This window comes from Nothobranchius furzeri, chromosome 14 (assembly GCF_043380555.1).
Source record: "Nothobranchius furzeri strain GRZ-AD chromosome 14, NfurGRZ-RIMD1, whole genome shotgun sequence".
NCBI classification, from domain to species: Eukaryota; Metazoa; Chordata; class Actinopteri; order Cyprinodontiformes; family Nothobranchiidae; genus Nothobranchius; species Nothobranchius furzeri.
The window spans coordinates 38,930,952-38,943,793 of NC_091754.1; the positions used below are offsets into that span (position 1 = coordinate 38,930,952).

Genomic DNA, 12,842 nt, shown 5'->3' on the forward strand with positions numbered 1-12,842 from the left:
AATCAGATCCATCTCATGTCTCTGACCCTCCTCTCTGACTGGAGAGTTAGCTAACAAGCTAACAAGCTGAAGAGACGTTTTCTGTTTCCACCTTTTGAAGAGTTTTGGTTCATTATCACTAGAAATGCAATTTTTAGGTTAAAGAAAGGTTCAAAGAATATGTAAGGAATAAATAAACAGAAGGGCACCCTAACCCTAACACAAGAGGAATGAAGAACATCGCATTGACCTCTTTTGTACAATGTTGTGTAGATGCTAATCTGCTAATCTCTAAAGTTTTGTAGCTTTCCCACAAAAGACGTGAGGAAGAAGTGTAAGGCTTCCTGCAACTGACTTATTCTGATCAGAACTGGGCTGTGTCAGACTGGGAGACTCAGAGATGGAGTTTATTCCTCAGCTTCCTGGTTCTCCTTCAGAGAATAAGAGTGTCATGAAGCCATCAGCATCCATACATGTACATATCCTGTTATCAGTCACAAGGCAGAGTGCAATACTTTCCCCACACACACACCTTGTCTTGATGTCATTTCTCACTCCTTCATGTATTTTAATCACCGCAGTAAGGATCATATCTGGGTGTCCCAGAGTTTTCACAGCATCAGAGGTCACTGATGTCAGCTGAGAAGCACAGGTGTGTACTTTAAACACGAATATATTATAAACATTATATGCTTGTTTGTTTTAACCAGAGACATACAGAACTACCCAGAAGAGCTGAAGAGAGCCTTTCTGACCTCCCAGAGACTAACCTCATCATATCATAATGACCCTACACACACACACACACACACACGCGCGCACACACACACACACACACACACACACACACACACACACACACACACACACACACACACACACACACACACACACACACACACACACACACACACACACACACACACACACATCTCCATTTCTGGTTTCAAGGGGCTCCAGACAAGGATGTCCCTTAAGTCCTTTGCTGTTTGCTTTGTCTATGGAGCCCCTTGCTCAGGTTTTATGATTATCAAATTCTTTTTCACCGATTTCTATTAATAATGCCCAAAATCGAGTATCTTTATATGCTGATGACCTCCTGTTGTATATTGATAACCCAGTCAGCTGCATGCATAATATTTTATCTATCTTTAGTAAATATGGTGAAGTCTCCGGCTTCAAAATCAATTGGCAAAAATCGGCCTTGATGTGGCTAAGCGGAGCCTCAGATGTTGCTCAGGCTCCCCTTGCGGCTCCAGTGGTGGAACACTTCACTAATCTGGGCATAGATATTTATCCATCAATCTCAAACATCATAAAATGCAACTTTGACAAAATATTAACGAAGGTGATCTTGCATTTGGAGAAATGGGCTAAATTTAAAAATTCACTACGCAGCCGAGTCTCAGGCATTAAAATGAATATCTTGCCACGGGTAAACTTCATCAGCTCGATGATCCCACTACCTCCTCCCCGGCAATATTGGGCCAAACTACAAGCGGCTATCACTAAATATGTATGGAACGGCAAAAGACCTCGGATTAAGATTCAGACGATGCAGCGTGAAAGGAAAAATGGAGGACTATCTCTCACAGACTTTAAATTATACAATTGGGCTTTCACGCTTAGACCACTGTCGGTCTGGTTTCAACCGGATATTAAAGTGTCCTGGTGGGCGCTGGAAGAAAGCTTGGTGAGCCCCCATTCTCTCCATCAAATCTTAAATTTGTACCCAATGGGCTCCCGATTAAACACTTATGGCCAGATTATCACACGTTTGCTAAAAGTCTGGGAGATTGCTGGGAAGCTTTGTGGTGGGCTCTTCCCATGGGACCCTGGGATCCCACTTGTTGTTAACAAAAGACTGCAAATAGACAAGCAACCACTGAGATGTATGGCCTGGGAGGAAAGGGGAATCTCTGTTCTTAGAGATATATTCGGAGCTGACGGGCTATTGTCTTTTGCTGAGCTCTGTGCTAAATTCAATCTTCCTCGTACAACATTTTACTATTATTTACAATTACGATCAGTTCTCAAAGCGCTTGGGGCTCCCCCTGCAGGGGTCATTGCCCTCTCTACCGGTCAAAAAACTACTATGCACACAAACAAAAGTGGTTGGCTATGCGTCCAAGCTCTACAAAGTTTTATTACATTCCCTCTACAGACCTTTGCCATTGGAATCCCTATGGAAGGCAGATTTTAGTGATCTTAATCCTGATTTAGATTGGTGCAGGCTATGGGAGAGTGTCGGCCTGTCTTCCAGAAATCCTGACCATCGACAAATCCACTACAATTTTATACACCGGCTTTATCTTACTCCTAAAAAATTGCATGCGATGAAAATTATTAGAGATCCCAATTGCAAACTCTGTGACTTGGATAGAGTTGGCACGTTTAAACACATGTTTTGGGAGTGCCCCCCAGTCATGGATTTCTGGAGACAGGTCGCAGGTAGGCTGTCTGCCTTGTTGGGTTGCTCAGTGCCATGCCTGGTGGGGGTACTCATCCTAAATGATTTTTCACAAATCAAGCTGAAAGTGGTGGTACAGAGGGTGCTGTTGGCTGGGCTTACAGCAGCAAAGAAAATGGTGGCTACACGCTGGAAACCACCACATTGCCTTTCTGTGTATGCCTGGACGACATTGTTTTTGGACATAGCATATTTGGAACTTCCTGTAGCAAGAGTGCACAGGGCTTTATATAAGTGGGATGTAATATGTATGTGATGGGGACAGATAAATATATCTACGCGTCATTGTTATATTTGTTCTGTGTTTCTGATTTAAAAGAAAATAAAAAAAGTTGATAAAAAAAAGTACTGCAGATGCCTGTTAATCACTCTTTAAGCCAGGTGTGTGGCAGCAGGGAAACACCGGTGTTTCAACGAACAACATGAAAAACATGTAGGACACTGCCCTGAGGACCCGGGTTGGGAAACACTGGGACAAATATCTCACGCCTTACATAGTTTTACCATAGTGTAACGGTTGTTAGAGTAAAGAAGAGAAAGAAAGAAAACAATCTTTTCTATAGCACCTCTCAAGATAAAAATCATGAGGCGCTTCACAAAAACAAAACAATTCATTCATTCATTCAAACTTTATTTCAGACAAGGGATATGTCCATAACAAGAATAAAATAAAAGTAAAAACACATTCTAATTACAAACCATATAGGCAGTTGTTCCAATGTTTAAAAAGGACTGAGGAGTACCTCGTGTCACTGTAAGTTAAAGAAGACAGTGCTCTAACAACAGCGTTAGCTGACAAACTCAGTCGGCAGATGAATTTATACATGAAGAGCCTCAGAAGCGCATGAAAAGTAGGGATGTTACTCACAACAAACATATGACTTGCAGAGGTCCATCTAGGGAGCTTCATGAGGATTCTAAAAGCATCCTGATAAGCCACTTGAAGCTTCTTCATTACTATCTTACTATAGTTGCACCACAAGTGGGCTGTATAGAAATGAGTACAAAAGGAATGAAAGAGGGACACTAACAGGATCTGAGCACATACCAAAGTTACGTGCCAGAGTGTTAGCCTGCATGAACAACTTACCGCATTCCCTCTTAATATCCTCGTCATCACAGAGGTCACTTCTTAAAATGTGCCCCAAATATTTTACTTAATTCAAATATAAAAAAGATTTTAAAAATGATCAAAAACATATTTAAAATAAGCAAAATAGAATTGTGATTGAAAAATGCAAAGAAAGAGAGAGTGAATAGGAAAGAGGGAAATCAGTTGTTCCCATCGACATATAAATATGTTCCTGGCAAAGGCAGAATAAGGTGATGAAGGGTGCGACTTTTATGTTGAAGGGGCGTTCTTTTCCGGTTGCGCGGAGAGTTCCGGTTCAGTTGTGTGGAGAGAAAACGAGCCGGTTTGAACCGTTTGAACGGAGGTCGTTAACGTGGTTTGTCCTGGAGTTGAGGCGTGGGCTGCGGTCAACAGTAACCCGGAATAAAGACTCGAAACAGAAAGAACCAGTTGGAGTCATTACCATCTCTTTAAAACTATTAAATGAATGCTGTGGCAGCTATCTCGCCGCGGCGGCGCGGCAGGGAACATAACACTGTGATTGGTTGGTGAACGCTACAGTAACCCCCAGTAACCCGTCCCTTAGGCGCTTTTGTAGCCCAAGCAGAGACGCCCGAGGCTGGCTGGACCCTGCTCCTCAAGTTGGCACACACGTGCACCACGCACAAGAAGCCTGCACACTTTCTCCAGGTGCGCTCTGCTGAAGACCGCAGGGCGGGTATTGGGATTGGGCCGTTGTAAGGAGAAAAGTCCGACCCGAACGGAACCGTTCTAGTTCAGTACCTGAGATACCCGTTCAGGAATGCACCCTAGTCTGCTGAGGCCCGGCCCACGTGTGGCGGTTCGGAGGGTCCGGAATATTCTGGGCTGTTTGGGGTTACGAGACAGCTGGGTTCGGAGGGGACATGGGATCCAACTCCTCAGCACCTCGTCCTCAGGTGAGATCACACTAGCAGGTGTAGTAGCAATCCCAGCGTGGGGAGCGCGCGCCGGTGTTGTGACTTCCGGGCGGAAGCAGCGTACACAAGGGTTATGCAATTCCAATTCTGGAATTTCGAAATGTGCTACTTTGGGGAAATGCGCATGCGTGTATAGATAACTACGTCACAGACTGTTCACCTGACCTCTGGAAGTTATGTCACTGCTTGTTGTACGTTTACCTGATGGTTATTTTTCTGTAAACAGGACATTTCTCGCATAGTTTACCTCAAACCACAGATTCACGACAAACACTATATTTTTGCCAATAATTATACTACAGTTCTGTATTTTTAATATGGTATCGAGCACGTTTCAGTGGTTTCTCTGCTCCAACACACTTGATTCGGTGGTTGAGTCACCCGCAGCTCATCAGGCTCTGCAGAAGCCTGTTAATCACCTGCTGATTGAAATCAGGTGTGTTGAAGCGGAGGTAAAACTAAAACGTGCTGGATTGTGACAAATTCTGTTCCCCTGAAATCTTCCGTTTGCCCTGTGCCCAAGGGCCCACTGTTGCTGGAGAGGCTACAGACCTATTGTGTTTCCCTTTAAAGAGCAAGTCACCCTCACACCATGTTCCTTGCTGATAAACCGTATAAACGAGTGTCTAATAGGAAGCTCTTTGGTGAAATCTTTGTCATCTTTGTGCTCGAGTGGGTGGGTGGCAAAAACAAACACAATAAGGCCTGCTATCAATATGTGACGCACACATTCACAAGAGTGTGTGGGCGACATCCCCGATACATAAACACCTCCACACTTTAGAGAGAAGCTTAAAATCTTCACCCAAGACAAAATTATAGTTATTAAAATCTTGTATGGCCTCTGGGATGACGGAAAACATTTTGACCCATTTGCCAGCGTTTTTCCACAAATCCGCTTGGGAGCAGGAGCCATCCCCGGGGAGCCTTAAACAGTGGTTCTTGTGGCATGGAAAAACGTTTTGTTGCCTTCAGGTGGCACAGCGTTGTTGCAGCAGCGAGCTGTGTTTGAGGTGGAGCTGCAGGACGGGTGGTTAGACGGTGGTAAAGAGGAAGATGGCAAAAATCCTTTTACCCCCAAATCAACATTTTTTTGCTGATAAACTATATAAACTATTCTAATCGTGCTGCAGACACGTGTAGTCAATGGTTTTGCACCTTAGTGCATCTTAGTTAAAATTTCAACACTGTGCCTAAAACTGTCAGTGTTGTGCCGTCGTCGGGTATAAACTCAGCACTGCATGAATTTAAATCTCCCACCGCAATTAGCCAAGAGGTACATTATGATGTTAGCTGGTACATTGTGATGTCACAATGTTGTTGTGATCCTGTGTGTGTATTTTGTAGCGGCTCCGCCCTCTCGGTCTGCCAGGCAACAGCATTTGTTGCATTTTTCAAACATGAAGTGGGAGCAGAGTAATACTGGTAGGGGGTGACTTGCTCTTTAATGATGCGTCTGAAACAGCTGCCTGATGGAGCTGTTTCAGACCCGAGGAGAACATTTAATTTAACCCAAAGGGGCTTTAGGCAGGAAATGTCAGATATGTCTTATCCTGCCTGTTGGCTGATTAATGCTGGAAGTAAGGAAACCAGCGAGTGCAGCAGCTGGTTCTCTCTGGCTAACAGAAGCCCCCTCACCCGTTTACAACTTGTGCTTACACTGGGATCAGAGCTGGCCCAAAGTTGAGAACATTCAGGGGTAGGTTTGTGACCCAGGCAGCAGTTTTCCTACCAATAGCCTCATGACTGGACTGTCTTTTGCTTCAACAGGTGACACGGTGGAGATAGGGGACGTCCGTTACAAACTGAAACCCTCCCAGAACCCAGAACTCGTTCCACTGAAACACCGTATGTAGTCCTCTGAATGTGAGTCTTTAATGATTCCTGGCGCGTTGTTCTTGAAACTGGGTTTTCTAGTTTCAGACTCGCTGCCACAGACCGTGGCCCAGCACCTCAGATGGATCATGCAGAAAGATCTTCTGGGCCAAGATGTGTTCCTCATTGGACCTCCGGGACCGCTGAGGCGATCCATAGCCATGCAGTACCTTGTGAGTGCTTGCTTTATTCACAACGCTTCGATTATCCAGGAGAATAGGTCATGTTATCTAAACACGAACACGGCTATCTAAAGAGTTTCTGTTCAGAACTTCCTTCCATTTACAGAGCAAGTTGACCGAGAAACCATTTTTACTTGTTGTTTTAGTGTTTCACGCAGGCTGAACATGAAAATAGTCTCCTACAGATCAGAGGTGTAGGCGTAATTTCAGCTGGGCAATCAGTCCGTAGTGTCGCCTCGGTCCCAGTCTGACCGCCGGGGAGGAGGTCTGAAAAAAGAGTCGCCTCGGAACCGAAAACAAATCTGACCGGTGTGTGAAACCAAGTTCCGGTCCTGGAAGAGACCGAACTGACGCTCATGTGTGAGCGTCACAACTGCCAAAAAAAGGCTGGGAGTCAATGAGCGGATGAATGTTATTTTCTGTTTGGTATGTGCCATGGATTTAATATGTTGTCTATGAATTTTAAAAACACATTTTCATGCCAGGAAAGCGTTAATGTTTGAACAGAAGCAAACATTATTTTAGGTTTTGTGTGTAAAGACGTGTAGGACTACAAATGTTTGTCTCACCTATTGATGTCAAACCAGACACAGAGAAGAGGAGAACCGTTCTCTAGAAAGCCTCATCTCCTTCTTCCAGAGGGATCATTAAACATCGAGAAAACCACTATGAATCTGGCATGTGGAAAGTAGCAGTGTCTGATTTGTAGTCTTTTTTTAAAATAAAGAATGTTTATATATAAACATGGTGGCTCCAGCGTACCACACGGTGATTGAAGAGGTGAGGATGGACTTGATGACTGCGGTGTAGAACTGCCTCATTGAGGCGCAGCTTGTCAAGAAAACTTAATGAGCACGCCTTCGATGGCAATAAAAAGCAAGTTACATCCAAGCTAAAACAAAGTTTGTGACGGCACCGAGACCACCCCCATACCCCCTTTTTACTGCCATTGTGTAATCTTTTGTATAAACGACATGAGTGCGCCACATTACTGCCACTTGTACCACTGGTCTTCTGTTCTTGTCTAACACACAGAGTAGAAGGGTTTTTACCTTTTTGGTTAACAGTTTCAGCTACTTCTGGTCACCTGTTAACCAACTCAGTGGCCTAGTAGAGTGTCCGCCCTGGGACTGGGAGATCGGACTTAAAATCCTGGTCAAGTCAGACCAAAGTCTTTAAAAAATGACTCCCAGTGTTTCTCTGCTTGACACTCAGCTTTAAGGGGTTAGATTGGGCGGTTAAACCTCCAAATTGTTCCCGAGTGCGGCCGTGTCTGCAGCTCACCTCTGGGATGGGTCTAATGTGGAGGACAGTTTTCACCACACCAGTGTGTGTGTATATATATCTAGATTTGTGTGTGTGTGTGTATGTATCTAGATTTGTGAGTGTGTATCTAGATACACACACACACACACACACACACACACACACACACACACACAAACAAATCTTTAGTTACACACGCACAAATCTAGATATGCACGCACAAATCCAGATACACACACACACACTCACACACAAATCTAGATACACTCGTATAAATCTAGACACACACACACACACACACACACACACACACACACACACACACACACACACACACACACACACACACACACACACACACACACACACACACACACACACACACATCTAGATACACTCGTACAAATCTACACACACACACACACACACACACACACACACACACAAATCTAGATACACACGCACAAATCTAGATACACACGCACAAATCTAGATACACACGCACAAATCTAGATACACACGCACAAATCTAGATACACGCACAAATCTAGATATACACGCACAAATCTAGATATACACGCACAAATCTAGATACAAACGCACGAATCTAGATACAACCGCACGAATCTAGATACAAACGCACAAATCTAGATACACACGCTCAAATCTAGATGCACACACAAAACTGGATACACACACAAAACTAGATACAAACACACAAATCTAGATACAAACGCACAAATCTAGATACAAACGCACAAATCTAGATACAAACGCACAAATCTAGATACAAACGCACAAATCTAGATACAAACGCTCAAATCTAGATGCACACACAAAACTAGATACAAACGCACAAATCTAGATACAAACGCACAAATCTAGATACAAACGCACAAATCTAGATACAAACGCACAAATCTAGATACAAATGCACAAATTTAGATACACACGCTCAAATCTAGATACACACACAAATCTAGATACACATGCTCTAATCTAGATACACACGCACAAATCTAGATACCAAACACACACACAAATCTAGATACACACACACACACACACACACACACACACACACACACACACACACACACACACACACACACACACACACACACAAATCTAGATACGCCCACACAAATCTAGATACACACACAAATCAGAGGATCTTTCATGGATGAACTATCAAGGATTTGGAGTACCCAGCCCGGAGGGTTACCGGGGTCCCACCCTGGAGCCAGGCCTGGGGTTGGGGCCCGTGAGCGAGCGCCTGGTGGCCGGCCTTTCGCCCATGGGGCCCGACCGGGCCCAGCCCGAACCGGATACATGGGCTCATCCAATTGTGGACCCATCACCCGCAGGAGGAACATGAAGGGTCCGGTGCAGTGTGGATCGGGTGGCGGACCGAGGCGAGAGCCTTGGCGGTCCGATCCCCAGACAAGGAAACTGGTTTTTGGGACATGGAACGTCACCTCGCTGGTGGGGAAGGAGCAGGAGCTTGTGGCAGAGGTTGGGCGGTACCGGCTAGATATAGTCGGACTCACCTTGACACATAGCATTGGCTCTGGAACCCAAGTCCTTGAGAGGGGTTGGACACTCTCCTTTGCTGGAGTTGCTCTGGGTGAGAGGCGGAGCGCTGGGGTTGGCTTTTTGTTAACCCCAAGACTCTCTGCCTGTCTGTTGGGGTTTACCTCGGGGGACAGAGGGTAGCTTCCCTGCGCCTTCGGGTCGGGGAACGGGTCCTGACTGTTGATTGTCCTGCTGGGGAAATTCAATGCTCACGTGGGTAATGACAGCATGACCTGGAGGGGTGTGATTGGGAGGAATGGCCCGCCTGATCTGAACTCGAGTGGTGTTTCGTTATTGGACTTCTGTGCAAGCCGCAGTTTGGCCATAACAAAGACCATGTTCAAACATAAGGATGCCCATCAGTACACTTGGTACCAGGGCAGCCTAGGTCGCAGGTTGATGATAGAGTTTGTAGTCATATCATTTGACCTGCGGCCTTATGTTTTGGACACCCGAGTGAAGAGACGAGCGGAGCTGTCAACTGATCACCACCTGGTGGTGAGTTGGATCAGATGGCAGGGGAAGATGCCGCATAGACCTGGCAGACCCAAACGCATAGTGAGGGTCTGCTGGGAACGCCTGGCAGAAGAACCTGTCAAGATGGTCTTCAACTCCCACCTCCGGCAGAGCTTTGACCGCGTCCCGAGAGCAGTGGGAGACATTGACTCCGAGTGGGCCTTGTTCCACTCTGCGATTGTTGAGGCGGCTGTTGCTAGCTGTGGTCGCATGGTGGCCGGTGCCAGTCGTGGTGGTAACCCCCGTACCCGCTGGTGGACACCAGAGGTTCGGGGAGCCGTCAGGCTGAAGAAGGAGGCTTACAGGGCATGGCTGGTCTGTGGGTCTCCGGAGGCAGCAGACAGTTACTGGATAGCCAAGAGGGGTGCAGCAGTGGCAGTTGCCGAGGCAAAATCTCGGGCATGGGGGGAGTTTGGTGAGGCCATGGAGGAAGACTATCGATCGGCTCCAAAGAGGTTCTGGCAAACTGTCCGGCGCCTTAGGAGTAGGGATGGGTACCGAATTCGGTACTTTTTAAGGTACCGACCGAATTCCATAGTACCGACCGAGCACCGATTTGCGTCATTTCAAACGGTGCCTCGTTTCGGTACCCGTCCTTCATAACGAGAACTTGCCAAGACAGCTGCGCATGCGCAAGAGCGTTTTGTCGTCGCTTGCTGTGAACCAGTTGTAAACAGAGCAGCATGGTAGAGAGAACGCAGGCTAAAGCGTGGGTCCACTTCACTAAATGTGATGGGTAACTGGCTGATGAAACCAGCGACAACTATCTAAGTGAGACATCCTCATCTTAATCTGCTCCGGTAGGTAAATATAATTAGCTTGATATGTTAGCTTCCGTTTCGCTAATGGTGCGTTCGCTTTCTCCTCGGAACTCCGAATTTCCGACTAGAACAACATGAACGCGCTCTAAAGTTTGGCTTCACTTTACTAAATGTGACGGGTGAAGACGAAACCAGTGACGATCTAAGTGTGAAATATCGTTTTAATCTGCTCCAGCAGCTAAATAAACTGTTTTAAGATATCGTTAGCTTGATATGTTAGCTTCCATTGCTACCATTGTTATCAGCTAATGGTGCGTTCGCGTTCTCCTCGGAAATTCTAACTTCCCAGTAGGAAAAATCAAATGAAAAAAGATGGCAAAAGGAATGAAGATACACAGTAAATTTAGTTCACAGTAAAGATGTTTGCTTCAGTTTAATTATCAGCTTATAAAACTACAAGGACGATGTTAAAATACAAACAGTTGTTTGTTGTTTATCGTGATATTTATCAAATATTGTTATATATTGAGAAAAATATATATTTAATTATAAAAGAGAATTAAAATAATAAACACTCAAAAGTAACGAAAATTGGTACCGTTAAGTACCGGTAATTAGTACCGGATCGATTCAAATGTCAAAGGTACCCATCCCTACTCAGGAGAGGGAGGCAGCAACTCGCTCACACTGTTTACAGTGGGGATGGGGAGCTGCTGACGTCAACTGGGGCTATAGTCGGATGGTGGAAGGAATACTTTGAGGAGCTCCTCAATCCCACCTACGCGCATTCAGAGGAGGAACCAGAGCCGGGAGCCCTGGGGATGGACTGTCCAATCTCGGGGGCAGAAGTTGCTGAGGTAGTCAAACAACTACACAGCGGTGGAGCACTGGGGGCGGATGAGATTCGTCCTGGGTATCTCAAGGCTATGGATGTTGTAGAAGAAGAAGAAGAAGAAAATATAATTTCTATAGCGCCTCTCAAGATAAAAATCACGAGGCGCTTAGTAGCGCTTGTAGGGCTGTGGTGGTTGACACCTCTCTGCAACATTGCGTGGTCATCGGGGGCAGTTCCTGTGGAGTGGAAGACCGGGGTGATGGTCCCCATCTTTAAGAAGGGTGACCTGAGGGTGTGTTCCAACTATAGGGGGATCACACTCCTCAGCCTCCCTGGAAAGGTCTACTCCAAGGTACTGGAGAGGAGGGTCTGATCGATAGTTGAATCTCAGATTGAGGAGGAGCAATGTGGTTTTCGTCCTGGCCGTGGAAATGTGGACCAGCTCTATACCCTTGCAAGGGTGATGGAGGGGGCATGGGAGTTTGCCCAACCAATCCACATGTGTTTTGTGGATTTGGAGAAGGCTTATGACCATGTCCCCTGGGGCACCCTGTGAGGGACGCTCCAGGAGTATGGGGTGGGTGGCTTTCTGTTAAGGGCCATTCAGTCACCAGAGGAGCGTGAGTTTGGTCCGCATAGCCGGTAGTAAGTTGGACCTGTTCCCGGTGTGGGTTGGACTCCGCCAGGGCTGCCCTTTGTCACCGGTTCTGTTCCTTACCTTTATGGACAGAATTTCTAGGCGCAGCCGTGGTGTGGAGTGTGTCGAGTTTGGAGGCAGGAGAATCTCGTCTCTGCTTTTTGCGGATGATGTGGTCCTCCTAGCTTCATCCAGCTCTGACCTTCAGCTCTTGCTGGGTAGGTTCGCAGCCGAGTGTGAAGCGGCTGGGATGAGGATCAGCACCTCCAAATCTGAGACCATGGTTCTCGACCAGAAAAGGGTGGCTTGCCAACTCCGTGTCGGGAGAGAGGTCCTACCTCAAGTGGAGGAGTTTAAGTATCTTGGGGTCTTGTTCACGAGTGAGGATAGGAGGGATCTGGAGATCGACAGGTTCGGCGTCTGTAGTAATGCGGGCGCTGAGCCGATCTTTCGTGGTGAAGAGGGAGCTGAGTCAGAAAGCCAGGCTCTCGATTTACCGGTCGATCTACGTCCCAATCCTCACCTATGGTCATGAGCTTTGGGTAATGACCGAAAGAACAAGATTGCGGATACAAGCGGCCGAATTGAGTTTCCTCCGTAGGGTGGCCGGGCTCAGCCTTAGAGATGGGTTGAGGAGCTCGGACATTCGGGAGGGACTCGGAGTAGAAACGCTGCTCCTCTGGATCGAAAGGAGTCAATTGAGGTGGTTTGGGCA

The 12,842-nt window shown here is 46.3% G+C and overlaps 1 protein-coding gene across 1 annotated transcript in view; it reads left to right on the forward strand.

The window, feature by feature from the left end:
• Positions 1-4,099: 4,099 nt before the first annotated feature.
• vwa8 (von Willebrand factor A domain containing 8) overlaps positions 4,100-12,842 on the forward strand; it is a 132,688-nt gene continuing 123,945 nt past the window's right edge. The window contains exons 1-3 of the mRNA XM_054746534.2: positions 4,100-4,459; positions 6,251-6,328; positions 6,398-6,528. Of these exons, the coding sequence (XP_054602509.1) occupies positions 4,324-4,459; positions 6,251-6,328; positions 6,398-6,528 (345 nt within the window). The 5' untranslated portion in view covers positions 4,100-4,323. The remainder of the gene's footprint in view (positions 4,460-6,250; positions 6,329-6,397; positions 6,529-12,842) is intronic.